Below are 23,895 nucleotides of genomic sequence, written 5' to 3'. Positions count from 1 at the left end.
AAAAAACCAAGTCTCGCAACTCAGTTCTTCTATCTTAAAACGTTGTGAGTGACCATGAAAACACAATGTATCTTTACATTAAGTTATATTAAATTAACATATTATATAAAATTAGACTGTTTAGTGCAATTGCTAAGTCAATCTATTTATTTAAACCATAAAAGATTTTTTAATATTGATATGGTCACTATAAGATGTTGTTTGGTTAGCTAATTACGTAATAACCTAAGACAGAAGGACCCTTAAGTAGGGACTGAATAAATTGACCCACTTGGTATTACATGGATCTCACAACTTTTTACGATAGAAGAACTGAGTTGCGAGACTTGGTTTTTTTATACAAGTTATGTTTTTGATGTCATTTCTATAACACTTGTGTGTGTTTTTACATTCTACGTAAGAAGAGATATATGTATCACCGATTATAGCGTTATAATGTTGTTTTTTTTTAAATTTTTCTGGTACACATTAAGTTTAAAATATCTGTTTCAAAGAGTCACCTGCAGAGCTCAGAGTAATCTTGAATTATGAAATATAAGTAAAAAAAATAAACAGAAGCTGATAGATCAAACTTCAATGATAGTCAATGAATGAAGAATATAAGAATTTTATATACGTTCACATAATTCTAATAAATTTCACATTATAAATGGGTATAATTTCAAAGAATGAATGTAGCTCTACCTCCGTTTCCTCCAATTACACCTGAAAAAAATTGAAATTGAAATATGAGTGTATAAAAATTTTACAATTTAAATATTTTTCTGTTTTATATACTATTTTAAAATTAAAATGGAGCAAAGAATGCATGTACTCTCATCTCCCGTACAGTCAACAAAGCCCACAAGAAATATATTGAATTTCGATATCAATAATTTTAATACACAGAATAAAAACAAAAATAAGGTGATTCGTTTGGTACTGGATATTAAATACACTGTTCAGCCAAATGCGACAAAATTTAGATTTCATATTGTTCTTACCATATGATTTTAATTTTTGTAAAAATTAACACAATATCGTCCTTTACAGACAATTGGCCAAGTCGTTTGGCTAAAAGAATTAATTAAATCGCAATGCTGATCTGAGCATTTGGCAACGAGGATTCAAGTTGTTCAATAAGCTTTCTTTCGACAAAAGTATCTGCAATCAAAGTACCGGATGAATCAAAAGTAGATTAGCATTTGAAAATTCAATAATTTACGAAATAACGTAGGTAGAGAGGTAAAAATTGACTCACATGATTGAAATAAATATGGGGGTTTATTCAAATAAAAAATGGTCAACAAATGACGAATAGATCAATAGATCGCTCTTCAACGATAACAATAGATCGCTCTTCATATGATAACAAAAGTAATGATGAGCACAACAATTAATTTTTAACAAAATCTATGTTCTTTACAACAAATGCTCAAGAAATCGAACGCCATTCGCAAACAATACCCGTAGGCGAAGAACAATGTTGTAAAATCCGTGTACAGCATAATTGGAAGTGTGTTGAGAATTTGTCGTCGGATGTTGTCTTTTATTATCCCTATTGAGATCTAATTTGTCGTCGGATGTTGTCTTTTAGTATCCCTATTGAGATCTAATTTGTCTTTGGATGTTGTCTTTTAGCATCCCTATTGCGATCTAATTTATCGTCGGATGTTGTCTTTTAGCATCCCTATTGCGATCTAATTTGTCGTCGGATGTTGTCTTTTAGCATACCTATTGCGATCTAATTTGTCTTCGTATGGTGTCTTTTAGCATCCCTATTGCGATCTAATTTATCGTCGGATGTTGTCTTTTAGCATCCCTATTGCGATCTAATTTGTCGTCGGACGTTGTCTTTTAGCATCCCTATTGCGATCTAATTTGTTGTCGAATGTTGTCTTTTAGCATCCCTATTGCGATCTAATTTGTCGTCGGATGTTGTCTTTTAGCATACCTATTGCGATCTAATTTGTCTTCGTATGGTGTCTTTTAGCATCCCTATTGCGATCTAATTTGTCGTCGGATGTTGTCTTTTAGTATCCCTATTGAGATCTAATTTGTCGTCGGATGTTGTCTTTTGGCATTCATATTGAGATCTAACAATCGCGATATACTTGCGACTTCAAGTAACCTCACAAACAATATCATGAAATATAGTTTCTGCGAGCAGTTTGAAGATTTTTGGTGCCCTAAATTCTGCAATTGTGAAAATCCATACACACTCGCAATGTGAAGTGGGCTTTGTCGGTCCCCATGTTAGACAAACAATCGTAGTCGTCACCCATTTTTTGCACTCCTTTATTTTTTCAATAAAATCCCATGTCATTTCAAGTATGCGCATCAAATTTTATCTCTCTACTTACATTGTTCCACAAATTATTGAATTTTCAAATGTTAGTAGACTCATCCGGTATTTACTGAAGATGAATTAACTTTCCATAATTAATTATGTCGTCAACAAATTCCAACACAATATCAAAAACGAATAGATAATTGCAGCACGTTTCCATGTGAGTGAAAAGTCCATCCTTGAATCGCAATTTTAAGCAGAGGGACACTAGAAAAATCTGATTTGCAAAAGGAAATTTGGTAATCTTTCCATTTTAGAACATTTCCAGACTTACAAATAAACGTTGGATGACATTTATCATTCTGCGGCTGGGCATGTGATTTAAATAATGTAATTTTCAGAACACTTTTATCCTCTATGACAAAATCATTTCCATGGAAATCTTGATTTACATAATTCTTTCTATTTATAAACGAGAGCAACAACATAAATTATGTTATAATCCAATCAGTGGAGGAAGTCAGAATTAAATATTGTCCATAAATCAAAATGTCATTATTGAAATGGCATGTAATCCAAGATTTGCTAAAGTTGGCTTAATAAATATTTTAATTCCACCTTCTCAATGCCTAACGTTATTTTGATTCGACACTTCAAAACATGAAATTTTAAAATTATGCATATCAATAAATGGGTCATATGACTACTACTGTTTCCAACGACAATACCTAAAAAAATGTATTATAACTTCTTATAAGTGTCTATAACTTTTTAAATGAGAGATACGAAGTGTCCAATATATATTCACGTAGAATATAATCTTTATCACAATTTTCCCTCGCACAGTATGAACAATGAATTAGAACCAGAACAGAAGATCATGGATAATATATATGGCTATTATTAGTTTTGATAAGAAATAAAACGACAACAAAATCGTGCCAGCGATTGGACCTAGATGACTGTTTTAATTATTTTTCTTGTTATTTTAAGATCAATCAAGGATTGAATGAATATTTACCTCCAGGTCCACCGACTACACCTGAAAGAGGAAAATAAGTCAATAAATTTTAATATTTCTTATTCTTAATATTCTTCTCCTGCTTATATGTATCGTCATCTTATTTTACAGTAAAGTTCTCATTTTTATATCTTATTGAAGCATTTTATCGACTCGTTTTTTTTTTTCAACTTACTGAATTTTCTACTTATCGGTTCATTTTTTTCTACTTATCGCTTTTCTTAACATAAATAAAATTATGTTGGACTCTCTCTGGATGCTATCAGCATGTAGAAACTATAGATATATTTAATAAATTTTCATCAAAAATCCACACATAGATTAGATAAAAAACATGCTATTCAAATTTATATTAAAATTATAGAACAAGATTTCAATCTCTTTTTTGATTGTTTTTAAATTAATTTTAAGAATTTTTTTAGATGTCGTTAATAATTTTTAAAGATTTTTTTAGATAACTCATAAACTAAATACAAAATTTTGCACGCGTACAAACACCTCTATGATATTCATACGAACATTTGAAATCCTAATTTTCACATTTTAATCTGTTAAATTCCTTCAAAATTTTATTATTTTATTTTTGGAACTGCATTTCGCAAATAAAACTGGATGTTAAAAGAATATTTTGATTTTGGCATTTATAATAATACTTAAAATGTTGGTATTATAATTTTTATGGATTTCTCAACATTTCGATTAAATATATATCTTAAACGTTATTATGTACAGCTCTGAATTGTGGTACAAGATATAATCAATTTAAGGGGAACATTTATTCTATAAAGAAAAGTATACAAGAAACTGCTTCTTTTAATTTGTTTAATTATGATTCATTAGTTGCAGAATCTTTAATACAAATTTAACCTATAAAAATTAAACATATATATGATTTTTATATATATATATATATGATTTTATATATATATATATATATATATATATATATATATATATATATATATATATATATATATATATATATATATATATATATATATGATTTTATAAAAATATTTTTTAATGTAAAAGTTTATTTAATAAAAATAGTTTTTGGTTGCCATAAATTTCAACAAATTTTGCAATGTTTTCTTTTCTCAACCTTGTATATCTTAATATACATACATCTTCAAGAATAATATGATTCAAATATGCTATTTTGGACATTTTGTATTCTTTAAAAATTAACTTTCACTCACCTCCATTTCCATTAATGATACCTGTAAAATATTCGTTCAAAGTAAGTATAAATATATAAAATTCATGGGTATTTAAGGATTTAATTCTATATTAACTAAAAGCTAAAATTACCTCCATTTGCGCCAATCATACCTGGATAAAAAAGATAGAGAATTTTATTTAACTCTATATAATTCATAAGATTTTAAATGTTTAATTGCATTAATGAAGCATAGGTCGTGCGATTAACTAAATGCGCACCTTTTATATGTATTAAATAATTTAAATTAAATTTAAGGTTTAAAATTCTCACTGAAAAATTCTAAATACGTTATATTTATAAAATAAGTTTTGCAGTTATATAAAAATCTAAACAAAAAAAAATCTTCTGAGTTAGATTGGATCACATACAACATTTTAACACGTTTTTTATTAATTTTCTTTCTTGTCTGCCTCTTCGGTAGAAATTTTATAATCGATTTTAAACTAACTTTCCGATGAACTATTGATGTGTATCTTTAAATATTGCTCAGAACTAGACGATAATGCAATATTAACTTGCTTTCTTGTCTGTTAAGTATAAATTTTATCAACAGGTATAGATCACAGAGAAGTACGTCTAAAAATAGTTTTCGAAATTTCATACACTCAAAAGTCCTTGCTTGTCCTTGAAAGGGCTTTTAAAACTAAAAAAATATAAAATAATCTCTCGCAGCCCCATGCAAATGGTGAATTTTTAGGTAATCTGCAATGAGCTAAGATAATTGTTATAATTTTTCGTCCATTTTAAAAACATTGTAAATTAAAAATAAATAAATACTTATTTTAACGCAGCGATCTTCTAATCTACCTCAGTATAGACTCGAAATAATGAAGTCTAAATGCTTGCAAATCAATTGAATAAGAATTTCCTTTTTATACTATATTATATTTACAATAAGTCCTACAGCAGACTTCTGAAGACAAATAGATAATTGTAATGTATTTCGTGTAATGTATTTTGTGAGTGACAATCCGTTCTTTGAATTTCACTTTTAAGTAGTGAGGTCATTAGAAAAATGTGTTTCCCAGTCATTTTAAATCTCTCTAATTTTAAGAGTCATATAACACTTTAAGGTAAAAAAAATCCATTTTAGATTACAGTTGGTGTTTTGAGGCAGGATAAGAGAGCCAGAGAATGGAATTTTCGAAATCTACCCGTCATCTATGAAATTATTCTTAAAATTTTGATTTCTTCCATTACTTTCGACTAAAAAGAAATCAAATTTGTGAAACACGCCATATTGATAACAATAGGAAAAACTAGAAATGCATTTTTTTTTCTACAAATCGATATTTCATTGATGAAACATTCTGTAGTCTAAGTTTGATTATGTTTGATTGAAGAGATATTTTACATTCGAGCTGCGAATATCTCACATTATTTTATCGACGCTCTATAACTGAGAAAATAAATGTTTTTAAACTATGAAAGGGCGGAATATATCAAAGACTAAGTATATTATTACCTCCATTTCCCCCAATTATACCTGGAAAAAAAATCAGAACTCATATAAGTATCTATGATTTTACAAATGGCACTGAAGATGCAAAATGTATTTGTTTTTGTCATAATATCTCAAATAAAAATTCTTAATGTTGATGATGATTATTTTTAAAACTATGAAAGAATAAAATATATCACACAAAGTATATAATTGCTTCCATTTCCATCGATTATAAATAAAATAAAAGCATCAGAAAACTCTAGTAGTATCTATAATTCTACAAAAGAGATTAAGAGTCCCAATCCATTATCCAAAATTCTAGATATTGATAATGGTATTGCACAGCTACAAAAATGCGGAATAACAAGAAAAATTTTTTAAAAAATTACAGGACTGAAGAGATTAAGTACAATATCGGCATTAGGTACAAATTTCAAAAATTCATAGTAAAAGCAGGAATGCTCGGAAAATATTTCGGTTTACGCGGATATGATCAGAGACATTAGATTTTTTTTCCTTGCATAAAAACTTATTTCAAAAGGAACCGAAACTGGCGTTTACATATCATACTAAGTATATATATATATATATACTTAGTATATATATATATATACTGTATATATATATATATATATATATATATATATATATATATATATATATATATATATATATATATATATGACTAATGATAAAATACTTCGCTGGAAGTTGATTCATTATTCGGTCCCAACAGCAGGTTATTGTTACCAAATCCATCTTTTAATTTAAACTCTTCTAAAATAATGATGAATCAACAATATTACATTCCGAAAGTTTGGCAAGGGTAGAAAGTACAGAGGGGGCGAAAGAGTTTCATTTCTTTGAATTGGATACTGAATTTACCCCATGTTTTGAGCAAATGGAGAGTTTGAAAAAATAGAAGTCTATGTTGTGAAATGTCACCATCCTTCTCGTCCATGTTGTGAAAAATGTCACAGAAGAAATGGCGGCCTGGAACATAAACGGACAGTTGAAGTGCTCGTGAAGTGGGAAAATAACAAGGATTCCGGAATTGTCGATTCGACATGTTCGATGGAATCTTGGATCTGTATCCGTTAAAGATATAAGCACTTCATCAATTATTACTTATATCAATTATTATTTATTATCTTCATCAATTATTACTTACGTATCAATTTCAGATACAGATGAAAGTCAACAATTTGGTTCATTGGCGTAAGCAGTAATGGAACCTGATCCATAATGTTTGCTAAATGACATTTGGACGGACTAAGATTAAGCCATTTTTCACTGCATGGTGGCTTCAATATGAAGGGTTGTCGTATCTGGGTGACATCAGTATGAAAGACTGTCGTATCTGAGTGCTGTCAATATAAAAGACTGTCATATCTGGGAGAAGTAAATATGAAAGGCTACCGTATCTGGGTGACCTCAAACTCTCGTGAGTAATTGACCAAGTCACTGCATTTAGCTCATATGACTGTTTGGTATGATTTCACTGCGCCTTTCATTCTGGGCTCTTTCTTTATTAAAGAGAATCATCCTATGATTGGCAGGAAAACTTGTATAATCTCAGCGAAATGATATATTACTCTTTTATGTGACTACTTTGCACCTGCACCGCAGGAATGGCATGCGTTATATCTCATAACCTTTATGGAGGATGGTGCACTACATAATTTTTCACATGAAGTCAAGGCGTTCCTGTCTATCAGTTTTACTGAAAACCGAATGATAAGTTGACATAATGACTTCAATGGCCCTCAAGATTATCATAATTTGACTCTGAAAAATCTTTTAGTTTGTTTTTTAGTTTAATTTTTATGTGTAGCGGGTCTCCAGAATACACAGGAGAATAACATATTTTGTAAGATACCATTCTCGTATGTTTGCCATTGTATAGGACCATTTGGTTACCTTTGGTTCAATGGTCTTAACAGAACACCAATACTCACTTTTGATTTTGATTTTATTATTAATAAAAAATATACATCAAACACTGAATACATATTTACCTCCATTTCCACCCCTGATACCTGAAAGAGAAACATAAATATTCCATATAAGTACTTATATTTCTTTCAACGTTTAAGTTCACACTTCATTTAAAAACAGGCGATCACATTGCAAATATATATATATATATATATATAGGTGAAAAAATTGATATTAAAGCAGATTACCGATCATTAGCATTTGAACATTTATTAGCATTTGAGACATGTCTGCCTACCTTATTTACATTATTTGACTACGTTATGAGAGATTGATGTCTGAGACCTTATTTATGTTATTTGACAATATTATGAGGAATTGATTTTTAAACAGATTAAATACATTATTTGATTTGTTATCGTAACGGTCGCCTGGTTTCTTCGATATTAAATGTTCGAAATGAAATTGTAATATTATACATGTATGAAATGAAGTTATACAAACATAAATTATAAGAAAGAAAGAAATAAATCAGAATCTTTAATATTTTGTGCAAGATAATGATCAATGATTATTACGTCAAATTAATGAAAATAATTTTACCTCCATTTCCATCAATAATACCTGAAGGAGGAAAATAAAATCATCATATATGTATTTAAAATTGAATTAATTTACAATATTTAAACGTATGTGAATCAGATATTTAAGATGTACTTACCGCCATTTCCCTTGATAATACCTGAAAAAGAATCCACGCATAAGTCTACATAATTCACATAATTTGCAAGGCTTAAAGATATATAAATGAAATAAAGAAAATAATTTTACCTCCATTTCCACCTGTTAGACCTAAAGAAAGAACATAAGAGTCGTATATAAATATACATTTTATAATACTACAAGATTAAGTGAAAAAATTATTTACATTTTAAGCATGACTTTCTTCGCATTAGACACACTGACTTCTATCCTCGCTTGTTTAATTGTTTTACTGTGAAGATAATACTATGAAAATGTGATCCTGTCAGTTATCTTCCTTCTGTTGCAGACAGATCACAACCACACCATTAGAAGTTTGCACGAAAACGAAACAATCAACAATGATCAATTTCCTCTAACTGGCAGATGTGAAATGTTAAGAAATTCATCGTAAATTGTTGATAACTATCCTGAACTCTCACCAAGCGTTACATTCGTTTCGCTTGGTCACTTTTCAATTCAAGGACCGGGATAGCCTGGTTGGTAGGGCGTTGGATCGCGTCCCTTGGGGTGCGATTTTGAACCCTGCCGGCCAAAGACTGTGTGTGTGTGTGTGTGTGTGTGTGTGTGTGTGTGTGTGTGTGTGTGTGTGTGTGTGTGTGTGTGTGTGTGTGTGTGTGTGTGTGTGTGTGTGTGTGTGTGTGTGTGTGTGTGTGTGTGTGTGTGTGTGTGTGTGTGTGTGTGTGTGTGTGGTGGCTAGCGCACGTATAAATCTGTCCCGGTCACAAAGTCAGGGTTGGATCAGGGGGGATCGTTCTCTGATCCAGGTCTAAATTACGATCTGTGGATGAGTGAATGAAATACATGAATGAAGACCGCCCGGTAAAAAGGGTTGTGACGTGTGTGTAGCTAAGTCGTACTCTTAGCTCTAGATGGCGCTACTGTAAAAATAAGAGACGCACCCTTGGTTTAAAATCACCGACTTCTAAAGCCAGTGGGCCTGTCAACGACAAGTGCCATTAGAAACAGCAACAACTTTTAAATTCTCTTGAGGTTGTTGAATGTTCTCGTCTGCATTGGAGATTGATGACTGTCCTGCACCCTCTCTACGTGTTAACTTGTCTCGGCCACTTTTAAACTTTTCGATTCACAAAAACGTAGTTCTACATGATAGTACATTTCCCCTATATTGTGTCTATCAACCGCCTACAATGAATTTTTGAACTTCTGACACTCTCCAATTAGAGGAATAAAATCACTGCTCTTTATTCAAATTTGGTGGAAACTTTTCATAAATTGGCCAAAATTTATTTGAAATAGAATGCTGCCCGCAGTGGCCTCGAGATCCTATTTCACCGAAGAATCGTCGTGTAAGCGGGTATAGTGCATGATAAATGCGTCGGAAACAAATATCCTCTCGCTGGTGTAGTACTGACGCTTGGAGAGGGGATCCAATCATATGACAGCAGTTTAAAATTACAAGATATGTCCTAAAATGCCGCTATTGTTGTTTTAAAATGGAATGTGAATATAACTAAATTAAACTAAAACAGGAGGAATAAAAATAAGGAAATCAGGATCAATATTTCATAACATTATCAAGCAATTATATTAATACATATTAAGCAATTATATATGATTATATTATATTAAGCAATTATAGCATATGATAGAAGTCAATATGAACAATGTAAGAAGGTTTATGCCAAAAATATAGAAAATGTTTGGCATGCCCTAGTATACATTTCACCAAAGAATATAGGAAAACTTACTTCCATTTCCTCTGATCAAACCTGAAATTGAATATAATATTTCCATTTAAATATATTGAATAAATATGGGAATTTTTAATCATTTATAAATAAAAAAATGAAAGATTTTCTACCTCCATTACCACCAGTTAAACCTGAAAAATAATTGCAGTTACTTCAATTAATCTTATCCATAAATCCTAAATACAGGGTGGTCAAAAAAAAACTTCCCCTATATATGAAACCCTAGCGGCCTATCCGCTCAACCAATCGAACCAAAATTTCAGACATGGTTGTTTGAAGGTATGCGCTTGAGATTGTGATGATTCTAAACAACACAGGGTTTACGGTTACGGTTACAGTGAGTGAATTTTGAAATTTTCGAATGGCAGCACACACTTTTTCCTTGCGCAAATTAATCAGCGTATAGAAAACCCCCAAATGGCGTTGGAACGATTAGCATGTGACAAAAATTGCAGCCGTAAAGCGCATGCAAAGAAGAGCATTATAAAGGACTGATGGCAACACAGAGAGAAAAGAGAAAAAAAGTTTTTATTGGAATGGAAAGTTATAATTACAGGTTTTTAACGTGTCCTTCTTCGCAGGTGACAACGCATTGCATTCGGAAGATTGTGGACAACAATGTCGAACGTAACATGAAAGAAGGAATCTGCATAACTGCATAACATCGTTCCAACGTCATTTGTGGTTTTTCAACACGCTGAACAATTTGCGCAAGGAAAAAGTGGGTGTTGCCATTCGAAAATTTCAAAATTCGCTCACTGTAACCGTAACCGTGAACCCTGTGTTGTTTAGAATCATCACAATCTCAAGCGCATACCTTCAAACAACCATGTCTGAAATTTTGGTTCGATTGGTTGAGCGGATAGGCCGCTAGGGTTTCATACATAGGGGAAGTTTTTTTTGACCACCCTGTAGTTTGATTTTGTATTATATACAAATCAAAGAACAAATATATGCTTACCTCTAATTCCACCAATCAGACCTGAAAGTGGAGTGTAAGAGTAATATTAATGCAGATATAGAATTAGTTTATAATTAAAATAAGCTTATAAAAATATATAAATCAAAGAATACTATTTACTTACTTGCATTTCCGCTTCTCAGACCTAAAAGAAAAATAATAAAATCAAATGTAATCCTAAATATTTCTTTCAGAGTTGTCTTTATTAAATGCATAAACAAAAACACTAATAACTGAAAACGATTTTAATCAAAGAATTTGTTATTGTTTCAAATAAAAATACGATTATTTCTATAAATATATTTCAACATTTTTTTTTTTTTTTTGAAAAAAGAATTTAAGAATTTTATTAGTGAAAATATATACGCAGATATTTAGATTTTCATTCTTATCATGCATCCACATAATTATTAAGCAGAGGTTAAATGACATTTAAATGTGAAAAAAATCACAATGAAGAATCATAATACAATAAAAAATATTGATCGGAAATTGCATAGGACCTTTCATTTTTGAACATATTTTATTTAAAAAAAGCAATAAAAATGCTAATTTTCAAGGAAAATATTGTTTAAAGTTTAATAATATATATTTAAATATTTTTCGTATTAACTCGTTTTATTACTATTTAATATTTTTAGTTCTATCTTGGAAAAATTAAATACTGTTTCCAAAAAACTTTTAAGTAAATGGTTTGCGCAATGTTTAAATAGCCAAGCCATGTATTTAATTTTACTAAATTATTTGCTATATTTTATGTCAATGAATTTTCCCATTTATTAAACTAGTTTTGAAAAAGACGATTCGAAACGATAAAAGCGAATTCAATGTTACTGCAAAGAGTTAATTTATTTTTGTTCTGAAATCCATATCGCAATCAAATTGCAAATGATACTCAAAATCGAACAATTTGAAGAATAATCCACGAATGAGTGTGAGATTATTCACCTTTTACTGGGTCGCGTGTTATTTTTTAATATATTCTAAAGATATTAAGTTTTTTGAAGAAACAAATTTCATATATTAATATTCTTTTGAAATTTGTCTTAATGTAAGTCCTTTAGATATTACATAAGATTTAGTTTCCTTTATAATTATTTAAACCTCAAAAGTCATTTTTGTCTAAGCTCCATCAAACTTAATAATAATACTAAAAATGTAACGGAAATTTGAAACGTAAATTATATAATATTATATTAATTCGTATCATTATAATATTATATCAAGGAAAGAATTTATATCAATTAAAATACCGGGTGCTTATAATTATAGTTCCATTTTCAAATGGTCATAAAAGAAAAACTACTGGACCAAATGTTATCAAACTTCGCAATAATTTAAAGAAGGTCATGGTATTTTCTTTTCTGCCCCCTAAAAAAAGTTCAAAAACTCCCCACTAGGGATGAAATAGCGCTGTATCAATATTGTTAATCTAAATAGGACATGAAGACACCGGTTTAAAATGTGTTTAATCATTCTGAAACGTGCTACAAAGCATGTTCAATGTGTGTTATCTCAAAAGCACTGTTTATGGTGATAATCTGAACAATTTATGAGAACTGAAAGAATACGATACACCGACATGTGCATAACATTCCTCCTGATATGCTAAGAGCTACTGTGGAGAATGCAGTAATGCTATTTAACTTACTTTCACAAATGGCAGACGCCACACTGAATATGCTTTGTAACATGTTTCAGAAACTATTAAACACATTTCAAACCAATGTCTTCATGCCTTAATTTGTTTAATAGTATTGCAAATAGCGCAATTTTATCCTAGCGGTAAGTTTATGATTTTTTTTTTTTTGGTAGAAAGGAAATTCCTACTATCTTCTTTAAACTATTACCAAGTTTAGTAATATTTGATCCTGTAGTTTTCCTATTATGATCATTTGAAAGTGGAACTTTAATTATTACCACCCTGAATATCACCAAAAATAATGTTACATTCAGGGAATCAGGATTCTAACAGTGCTGTTACATCAAAGGACTTAGTTTCATTGAAAGGCTTAGTTCACAATGCATTTAAATTCTCTAATAACGTCTTATAGTCGTAAGTAACAACTATCATTCTATAGAACGAATCTATACTTAAAAAATGAAAATCAAAAAGCAAATTAATGAAAATAGGATAAGATTTATATATAAAAAATGATTAGCTTCGAGGAAACATAACATGAGTCTATAAGAATGCCTAATCAAACAGATGCTGATGGGAGAAATGAGTATGTCTAGTTTGCAATTTTGATAAAACTAGATCAAAGGTTCAACTAGGCAATGACAGCCATGAGTATATCTTTGGTTGAAGTGCGTGAAATTTATTATAAATCTGTTTATGCCAGTCATTTTAGAGGAAGTTAAGTATATCTGTTTTTGATTAAAATTTTGAATGATTAAATGACTTACCTCCCAATGCACCAAGGGTGTCTGATAAAAGTAAATGCAGATTGGTTTATCACAGAACAATTTTTCACAATATCAGTTAGTGAACAAATATAGAAAAAAGATGTGTAATTTCGAGGAAAAAATTAAAATAATTGATCAATATATTTAACTAGACCAATTCATCAGATTCATCTTAATATAGGAAACATTTTATATTGTTACAAAAAATTTTCTACAACAAAATACCGTCGATCAATCGTAATAACTCAGCGCATTTAATCGCTAGTTCAGCAGCTTGCTTGCTGACTAATCCTCTAAAATCTTTTACTTGTCGGCGACTCCGACTCCTCTCACACACAACTTCTGACGATCTACACAACTTCCTCGCAGCTTGAGATTGTCCGTCTTTTATAGTTCCGGGAGGCGGGACTAGAATCTTCAGACCAATCAGGACGTATCTGAGTGTATCTTGGTTCCTACTGGATCGTGAAACTTCTCGAACTTTCCAGTATGATCCATTCAGTAGCCAAACTCGCCAAATTCGTCGCCAAATGGTAGCCAAGCTCTCAGGTCATTGACGCGGCAGCCGCTCAGCACAGATCTTACAACGATCTTTCTCACGATGATACTATTCATGCCGGGTAGCAAAATTACAGATTTGTAACAATATGAAACCAAACTAGTATACTCATAATTTGAATTGATATAAAGTATTTCAAAATTCAACATGGAAATAGTTTAAGGAAACATAGAAAAAGGCCAAATTCTCATAAAAAAGTAATCCGATCTCATCATTTTCAGAATTCAGCGGTTTTTCACTCGTGTTCTAGTAAGACTTCAGATCTTGTTATTTCTAGTGAATTTGTGTAATATATTGTGAACTTGGATAGCCAAATAAAGAAATTTCATTCTTTATTACTTTGTCTTTTTAGAATTTCTATGCATCATCTAGCTCATCTGGACAATGCTTTAAATCGTATATTCCTAAGTGATTCTGATTTTATTTTGAGCATTCTACAATCCAAAACAGATTTTAATTTATATTTCGATCAACCTGTAAGCTGAAGTTACCATAAATCATATTCTTAAATATTAATAAAATAGCATCCATCTAATTATATATGAAGAAAAATTTAGAGTATTTACAAAAATTCGGATGAATCCAATATGAGGCTAGAAATTTTCCTTATCAGAGGGGACTGTATTTCTAAAATACTTGAAAGCTTCAATGTTTTGTTTATTAAAATTTCAAACTGAAATAATATACTTTCAAATATAAGAAACGACAAAATAATAACCTAGATTGAATATTTTATCAGGTAAATATAAAAAAAATAACTTTTTATCCATTCTTCAGTCATTAGTCTTTGACAAACATGCCAAATTATACCATGCTACATAATCAATATATTGAGCCAATATAAGCGAACTTAAGCCCATATATACATGCACGATGGCTACATTTGTAAAAAGGGTGCTTATTATTTCCCTTTGTCCTGTTAATATAAAGAGCGCCTCCTTTTAATTAAAAAAGAAAGATAAACTACTTAAAGGAATTAGGTGCTTTAATGCAACTTAAAAGTGCTTGTAAATCATGTTATTTCACAAATATCTTATTAAGATTATGAATCGCCTACAAATTTTATTGAAGTTTGATAATTCGATACTTTTTCCTTTTTGCAGAAAGAAAAAGGTTAAAACTACTTTGAATAATTAGAAAATAAAAGGGAGGGAAATCTTACCTCTCACTAAACTGCCATTATCTGAGAAAATATTAAAAAATTATTTATTAAACTGTTATTAGACACACACAGCATTATTATTTCACGAATATACATGTAAAATTGCAATCCTAATTAAGAATTTGTCAATTTTCGAACTGAGAAAAGATGACAGCTCATTTAAAATCAATTAAACTTGAAAGAAACAATTATTGAAAAAACTTTTTCAAACCTTCGCTACCATTCGCAAACATTTTTCATTGTAAATAGTTTAAAATCTTAAATCATAAAAAATCTTGGTTAATTCTTTAAAGAAAAATAGAATAGAATAAAATATATGGGCATTATTGCAATATTAAGAAGGATCATTTATGCATTTTTGAATTCCTTCTTTGATAATTCTATCGATAATAGTAAAATCAAAAGAAAGAGAAATAGTGTATTTCATCTTAAATCTTATGAAGATTTCTAATTCTTTTTCTGAAACTTTCGAGCAGATTATAATATATATACATATGAAAGTCGCCTGTAATTAAAAATACAGAAAATAATTCAGAAATTGTAAAATATACGGGTAATAGTTTGTGAAAATAATTTCACAAATATTTTCTACAGAGCAAATTGCTTAGTGTCAAAACTTGTCGATATCATTTGAAGATTTTTTTTTAAAATTCGCTAACAATTTTTGTTTCCTATTGTAGAAAAATTTAATTCTCTTTCCAGCTTAAACGAATTTTTTTTTTCATTTTTTATATTTGAAAATTAAACGTATATTTCCTATCAGAATACATTTTCACTTTTTAATTATCGTTTGCAATCTAATAGAACTACAGTTCAATTAAATATTATTCTTTGCAAAGAGATGATTTTTGGAAGGAAAATTCTGCCTTTTTTTTCTTACTAGATTAAGTAACTATTATTTTTATAAATTATTTGTATTCATTTCATCTGTAGATATATTTGATTGGTTGAAGGTATTTAAACATTTAAAGATATTAGTGAATTTTATTTCGGCTGCTGCTATTTTATAACTATCAATAATAATTTTAAGCAAAGAAATTTACATAAATGACTTACTTTTCAATACACCAAGAGCACCGGGAACTACAAAAAAATTTTTTTAAGTAATATATTTTTTTCTCAAATATCTATTAAAAATACACGCAAAGATAAAATATTGTTTATAAAAATTAAATCATTAAGAAACGTTAGAAGAATGCAATTATTACTTTTTTGGAATTCTATTCTGTATATGTTGAATACATTTTTTAAAAAATATATATTCTAAACGTATTTCAAGTAAAACATTGTTAAGTTATATGATTTAAGAATTAACAAAATATAAAACAAATGTTTTTTGAGAAAAAAATAAAATTTTTTCCTTGAAATCTTTTTGTAAACATCCATCAGCTTATATGTACTTCTTTAACCCTTTCTAATGCCGTGGGAAGTATGCTTCCCACCAAATTTATCAATCTTTGTATGAAATTATGTAGGTTGGCTTAAGTTCTGACAAATTTTTTTAGAAAGACAGAAACTTAAATGCTTCACTTCTTTATCTCACACAAAATGATGTATCTTGATTTGTTACTTAAATATTAATTAACCAAATTAATTAATGAATCAAATTAAATTTATCTAATAAGCTAAATGAATCCCTTTCCTTATTCTAATTTCAAGCCTAAAAACATTTAAACATAATATGACTAGAAAAAAATGTCCCTTTAAAGGATTAAAAATACTTATATTTCAAATATATATAAGTTAAGAACTATTCCAATTGATAATTCGATTGTAGGCTCATAGAAATGCTTTTAAATATTTGAATTATTAAATATATTCCAAACATAGAGATAATAAAAGAAAAATATTTAGAAATGAATTTGGATTACCTAATAAACTGCCATTACCTAAAAAAGAATTACAGGAATATGTTTTATTTTCAAAATACTTTCTTTAAAAGTATAAATAATAATCAAAATCCCATATTACAACTTTTAAAGGAGGTAGGAAACATGACATTTCTAAATCTTGAAGGAAATTACAGATGCATTAAAAGTATAAAAAGCATAAGAATGAATTAATTTATCCGGTATTGATAGAACAAGACGTATTTAAATTATATTTCTTTTTGTCAAGGGAACTGTCAAATTCATAGTTCTAGAAGATGACTGGCGTTACATTGAACCACTAAAATCTTTTTTATTCTCCAATTAAAAATTCTTAAAATTAGGAAATCAAAATCACAAAAATCCTTAATGGACGAGATTTAACGCTTGATCTTTGCTTCAAAATTGTATATATCCGGATGTTAGAGGAAATTCAACCACATGATATGTATTTGCGTCCGTATCATAAGGAAGTTACCTCTCTAGGTTGACGAAGAAAATAGGATTACCATTTTCCCACAAACTTTGTAATTCTCCGTGAAATTGTATATCTGATCAATCAAATATCATAAATTCAAAGTGAATGCATTATTTTTCCGCTATTCTATGATCATATCCTATATTATTACTGAAAGAGTGGATATCAAAAATTGTATCTCATTGAAATTCACTAACGATACACATTTATGTACCGATTCCTCTACACATGTCAACGATACCAAAATATAAGATGGCTTTTTCAAAAATATCACAGCAATTTGAGAAAACGCCAGAAAAATCATTAAAGAGTATTCTGGTGAAAAAGTAAAATTTCGAAAACTTTTATAAGTTATTTTTTCATTTTGATCGATTGATTATATTGTTTCCAAACAGCTATTTTGAGTTTGGAATTCGCAGTTTAGAATTTCTCACCAATTTCAGCCAAATTAGTGAAATTTTTGAGTTTATTATTATTATTATTTTGCAACTTTTTGCATTTTTAAAAACATTACATACAGTAGGCAAAATGATTATTTGTACACCACTTTTTTTTTAAGTTTTAGAAACATATAAACAGCTATTTTATTCATTGCGACGTATGAGCGTGAGTTTGTTGTTTATTTCTAAGTAGACGAGAAAAAATATTTTGAAATAACTGTAAATAAAATCTAAATCTTACAAACTTGGAAAATTTCTTGCAAAAAGTATATTTATACACCTATATCTCCGGTAAGTATTACTATCATTTCATGTAATTTTTCACATTATAGTTAATTTTTTGGATAGTTTGTATTTTTTAAACATTGAAGGTTATCTTTTTTAAAAGTGAAGGTCACTTGCAGAGAAACGTTGAGAAATGGCCAAGAAATCAAAAGAAGTCTCTTGAGACATGAGAACTCATATTGTTTACTTTAATAAAAATGGAAAATCTTATCGCGAAATTCAAAAGATGGTAAGTTACCCTTTACAACTATTGGTTACATCGTAAGAAAATATAAAAATACTAGACGCGTTGAAAATGAACGCAGGCCAGGCCGCCCGAGTAAATTAACTTCAAGAAATAAACGAAGTATTGTTAAAGCAGCTATTAGAAAACCACAAATTTCTGCTCAGAAAATTGCAGATGACCTTCTCACATCTTCTAACATTAGAGTGACCGCTCAAACAATAAGAAATGTGTTACATAGTGCTGGTTTAAAAGACTGAACTCCGAGAAAAAAAACCAATGATCTCTGTAGTAAATAGAAAGAAGCGTCTAGAATTTGCTATGAAATACAAAGACAAACCGATGGACTTCTGAAAAAAGGTTATTTTTTCAGATGAGAGTAAGTTTGAAATTTGTTCACCCCCTAGCATCCGAAAAATCTGGCGAAAAAATAAAACAGCCCTTGATAGTAAAAATGTACTTCAGACCCTGAAACATGGTGGTGAAAATGTGATGGTTTGGGGCTGTGTAGCTCATGGCTTTGTTGGAAAATTACACTTTATTGACACAAAAATGACAGCTTTAGGTTACATTGATGTGTCGCGGCATAACTTATTAGACAGTGCTAGAAAATTCGGTATCGGTGACACTTTCTTATTCGAACAAGATAACGATCCAAAACACACTGGGATAGTTACTAAAACATGGTTGCTTTATAATGCTCCAAGACGCCTTGAAACACCACCACAATCCCCGGATATAAATCCAATTGAAAATTTGTGGATGCTATTGGATGCTCAAGTCTGAAAAAAATATTACAAGTAAAAATAGTTTGAAAGAAGCACTCATGGAAGCTTGGGGAGAAATGGATCAAGAAACCACTAAAAAGTTAATAGAATCAATGCCAAGACGCCTTTATGCAATTTTCAAAGCCAATGGAATGCATACTATAAAATAATATAAAATAAAATATCTATAAAATAATTATAATTATGTTTAAAATTTGTTCCTAAGTAAGTGTACAAATACTCTTTTTGTATAGTTTTTATAAAGTTTTATTCATTAATCAACTAAAGTTTATGTGATTTTTTTTTGGGTTTTTTTTTTTTTTTTTTTGATATTTTATTATTATTTTACCTCACTAGAATATATTTCTGCAATTTTAACTTAGTTACCTTATTTTATTTTGCTATAATATTCCAAAATTGAAGTATACAAATAAACATTTTCTCAACTGTAAGTGGGGAAAATAGTAAAAGTGAGAGCTCTTCGGCTGGTATTCAAAAATATTTTCAATATCGGGAATCACTAATGAATAAATTCTAATATCTCAAGGAAAAAATACATACTTTTCATTCCACCTAGAACACCTGGATACAAAAAAAAAATTAGAATTTTAATTATCTTTATAGATTTATTACATAAAAAACTGTATGCAGTTTAAAAAATTTATATAACAATTTACAGTTTGGGAAATATTACTGTTTAATATTTCCGCAACCGTTAAATAATCCAACTAAATTATCAGTTTGTAATTGATAATGTCAGTTGATAATGTCGGATTGGTATACATATATTTACATATATATTTAGTGATGCCATTTCTCTGTTTAAATATTAACAAGGTAGTTCATATTGGTAGTTATTTTTTAGATATTCAGAGTGAAATTCGTAATGACAGCAGTGTTTAATATAGAAACATCCATTATTCTCCTTTAACATGCGCTACAATATAATATATCCTTATAATATTACAATATTACAAAAAACTATATGCCTTACCTCCTACTAAACTGCCATTCCCTACAAAAAATAAATTTATTTGAATTATTAAAAATTTATTTATCAGGAAAATATATTTGTAAAATAAATATTTCATCTGAAATAATATATATTATCACTATCCATTGAGATGCATTGAAATATTCTATTTTATTCCAATTTAGCTGATTTAAACATGCAGCTTGCCATAAGGCAAGAAATCAAAATTAATATCTTTGCACTTTTCAGAAACACCAAATTGTATGAGAAAAGCTAAAATTTGAGTAACCTTGTCTAAAACATATAACATTCAATCCGTTAGGGATTTTGTTATTTCCAAACTGTTTAATATTGATGCAGTGGGAAAATAAATTTTTTTTCACAACATAGGTAACCTAAAACCTAAAACTGGCTACTCCGACCAGCCAGAAGAAACGCGGAAAAATATGAATGATTGACCCCTCCGCAACAGCAACACTGGCGGTAAAGCCCGTCCTAAGGGCTATCACAGGTCACGATACAACCCTTCCATTGGGTGGTACGTCCCATCATCGATGGGAGGATCCAGTCCCCAATCCTTTTGTGTAACCACCAGGGTAGCCAGAACCAACCTCCATACCGAAAACGTCTCATCCTCAATTACTAGGTGCCCACGTGGAATCCACACCATAGATATTTTTAATAATTCATACAAAATTATTAATATTATAATGACAAACAAATACATGAGAGATGTAAATTTCCAATCTCCTAATTGCGTGAATAAAGGATTGATTAATAGTCAGAAACATTTATAAAAGTCTTGAAAAATCGCACCATAAAGGATGAATATGATCAATACGCAAATCAGAATTGCAAAATAATGAGTCAGTGCTGTCTAATTCAAGTCAAAGAGAACATGAAAGTACAACTTTTCCTTAGATACATTCCTAAAGATACAGTATTTGATATATATTTCTGAACTAAAAAAAATACCAGAATTTTTAATATGTTTTCCAAAGGTAATAAAATATCCCTTTTCTCTCTAAAAAAGAAAAGTATCGCATAAACAATTTATCAGAACATGTTTCTTTTAGTTCAAATGCCCATAGCATGTGCAAGCTGATTACAAGCATTCAAAATCTAAAATCGTGGAAAAGCGAATTCATGCGTGATCCGTTAAAAGTTTCATGTTAAGAATTCATCATGATAAACCCCTTTGTAAGCATTACTTTAAATTAGATTCTATCAAATTAATATCCTTAATCTTGTCATTTGTTAATTTTTCCTCGAATGGATAATTTGTTGAAGAGTCAACTATTCGCAAGTTCTGAAGAAATACAATAGCGACGGTAATGGAGGAATTCGGTAAAGTAAACTTACAATCAGTATTTTATTCTTTTCTGAAGTCTGTATATTTTCTGTAGGAGGTTCAAGGTCACATTTTCTACAGCGTTACTAGTACAAGACAACCAGTAACGATGTAGAAAATGTAACCTTCAACCGCCTATTGAAAATGCACAGACTATAATAAAATTGAATAGCTGTTCAGGGCAATTAAATCGAAAGAAGTGACAATAATCTCCTACCTATAGAAATTTCTTTCGTTATAAAATTCATTATGAAAATTTATGAACTTCGCAATATAGCTTCAAAATCCGCTTAATTTTTCAGAGGAACACTGTCTGAAATGGGAATATTATAAAATTAGTCATTGTATTATATCGTACTTTCCCCTTTTGCATTGCAAATGCAGGATAATCACAATCGATTACTCCGAATCTCTCTGAGGCACGCGGATGAATCCGTATAACCGGGATACAGTGATAACACAGGCGGGAATTATGGTTGAATCCTAATAGCATCACTGTCCATGATACAATCCCTCTGAAGAAGGTATGACCCATCATCGGTAGGAGGTAGTCAACCCCACACAAATTTTGTACCACCAAGGCGAAGAGAAATAGCACCATACCGGAAGCTTCTTGTCCCCAGAACTGAAATACCCTTGAGGAATGTATTCCAAATATAGATTGAAATGAATCACAATGCTCCTCAAAATAAGTTTAAGCTGCGCTCATGATCTGCAGTATATAGCATGAATTCTTCTACATAATTATAGTATATGCGATTGAATCAATATACGATTGCTGCATTTTACACTTAAACATTGAAGATGCTTTAAGTTAAGATGTATTAAAGATGCTTTAAGTTAAGATGTATTGAAGATGCTTTAAGTTAAGATGTATTGAAGATGCTTTAAGTTAGGATGTATTAAAGATGCTTTAAGATGTATTGAAGATGCTTTAAGATGTATTGAAGATGCTTTAAGTTAAGATGTATTAAAGATACTTTAAGTTAAGATGTATTAAAGATGCTTTAAGTTAAGATGTATTGAAGATGCTTTAAGTTAAGATGTATTGAAGATGCTTTAATTTAAGATGTATTAAAGATGCTTTAAGTTAAGATGTATTGAAGATGCTTTAAGTTAAGATGTATTGAAGATGCTTTAAGTTAAGATGTATTGAAGATGCTTTAAGTTAAGATGTATTAAAGATGCTTTAAGTTAAGATGTATTAAAGATGCTTTAAGTTAAGATGTATTAAAGATGCTTTAAGTTAAGATGTATTAAAGATGCTTTAAGATGTATTAAAGATGCTTTAAGTTAAGATGTATTAAAGATGCTTTAAGATGTATTAAAGATGCTTTAAGTTAAGATGTATTAAAGATGCTTTAAGTTAAGATGTATTAAAGATGCTTTAAGATGTATTGAAGATGCTTTAAGTTAACATATAATGCACTTACCAACAAGACCGAGTCCATCTAAGCATGCAAAAATGATATTCCTTTGTTATTAAGCTTTTAATAGATTTAATTTACTATATATGCATATTTTAGACATGATATATATATAAATACAAAAAATATTTTTAATTAGTTATAACTTGATTTTCAAAATTATTTAACAAGGAAATATTACTAATAAAGCACAAAGCTTTTAAGATTTTTACTTTTAAATCATATTAAATAAACAAAAAAATTTATAATTTCATACATTTGGATACGTTGCAGCTCTATATAGCACGCGAAGGTAAGAAATCACATCGTAGGGACACACAATTGAGAAAGAATTTATGCCCCTAAAAGTGCCCTTATATTGATAAAATGCTAGTGAGAAGAGATATTATTTAATTGCACACAAATCAATTTATTAACTGCATACAAATCAACATTTTGGGCAAATCAATTTATTAATTGCATACGAATCAACTCTTTTTGCAAATCAATTTATTTCAAATTTATAAAAACTGTCTCTAATTAAAAATTTGATTGGAAATATTTTCTCCTTACACTTTTGATTGTGTTTCTATGTTAAAACATCTATTTTTAACTCATTTCTTTTAAGCTATTATTTTGCTT

At 29.5% G+C, this 23,895-nt stretch overlaps 1 protein-coding gene and 1 long non-coding RNA gene across 3 annotated transcripts in view; both read right to left on the bottom strand.

The window, feature by feature from the left end:
- LOC129972764 (uncharacterized) overlaps positions 1-3,313 on the bottom strand; it is a 30,248-nt gene extending 26,935 nt beyond the window's left edge. For both annotated transcript variants that reach the window (XR_008784890.1, XR_008784891.1), the window contains exons 1-2: positions 3,291-3,313; positions 685-705 (exon numbers count right to left, since the gene is read on the bottom strand). This is a non-coding gene — a long non-coding RNA (uncharacterized LOC129972764). The remainder of the gene's footprint in view (positions 1-684; positions 706-3,290) is intronic.
- A 1,168-nt stretch (positions 3,314-4,481) lies between these two features.
- Positions 4,482-23,895, bottom strand: part of LOC129971915 (PE-PGRS family protein PE_PGRS33-like) — a 122,642-nt gene continuing 103,228 nt past the window's right edge. Inside the window, exons 71-88 of the mRNA XM_056085893.1 lie at positions 23,281-23,298; positions 20,518-20,538; positions 20,085-20,105; positions 17,334-17,351; positions 16,519-16,545; positions 15,463-15,483; positions 13,742-13,762; positions 11,457-11,477; positions 11,333-11,353; positions 10,482-10,502; positions 10,369-10,389; positions 8,726-8,746; positions 8,616-8,636; positions 8,498-8,518; positions 7,975-7,995; positions 5,978-5,998; positions 4,602-4,622; positions 4,482-4,510 (exon numbers count right to left, since the gene is read on the bottom strand). Of these exons, the coding sequence (XP_055941868.1) occupies positions 4,482-4,510; positions 4,602-4,622; positions 5,978-5,998; positions 7,975-7,995; positions 8,498-8,518; positions 8,616-8,636; positions 8,726-8,746; positions 10,369-10,389; positions 10,482-10,502; positions 11,333-11,353; positions 11,457-11,477; positions 13,742-13,762; positions 15,463-15,483; positions 16,519-16,545; positions 17,334-17,351; positions 20,085-20,105; positions 20,518-20,538; positions 23,281-23,298 (386 nt within the window). The remainder of the gene's footprint in view (positions 4,511-4,601; positions 4,623-5,977; positions 5,999-7,974; positions 7,996-8,497; positions 8,519-8,615; positions 8,637-8,725; positions 8,747-10,368; positions 10,390-10,481; positions 10,503-11,332; positions 11,354-11,456; positions 11,478-13,741; positions 13,763-15,462; positions 15,484-16,518; positions 16,546-17,333; positions 17,352-20,084; positions 20,106-20,517; positions 20,539-23,280; positions 23,299-23,895) is intronic.

The sequence above is a fragment of the Argiope bruennichi genome, chromosome 6 (assembly GCF_947563725.1).
Source record: "Argiope bruennichi chromosome 6, qqArgBrue1.1, whole genome shotgun sequence".
NCBI classification, from domain to species: Eukaryota; Metazoa; Arthropoda; class Arachnida; order Araneae; family Araneidae; genus Argiope; species Argiope bruennichi.
Note: the sequence above shows the minus strand (reverse complement) of the source record. Positions and strands in the feature narration are given on the sequence as shown.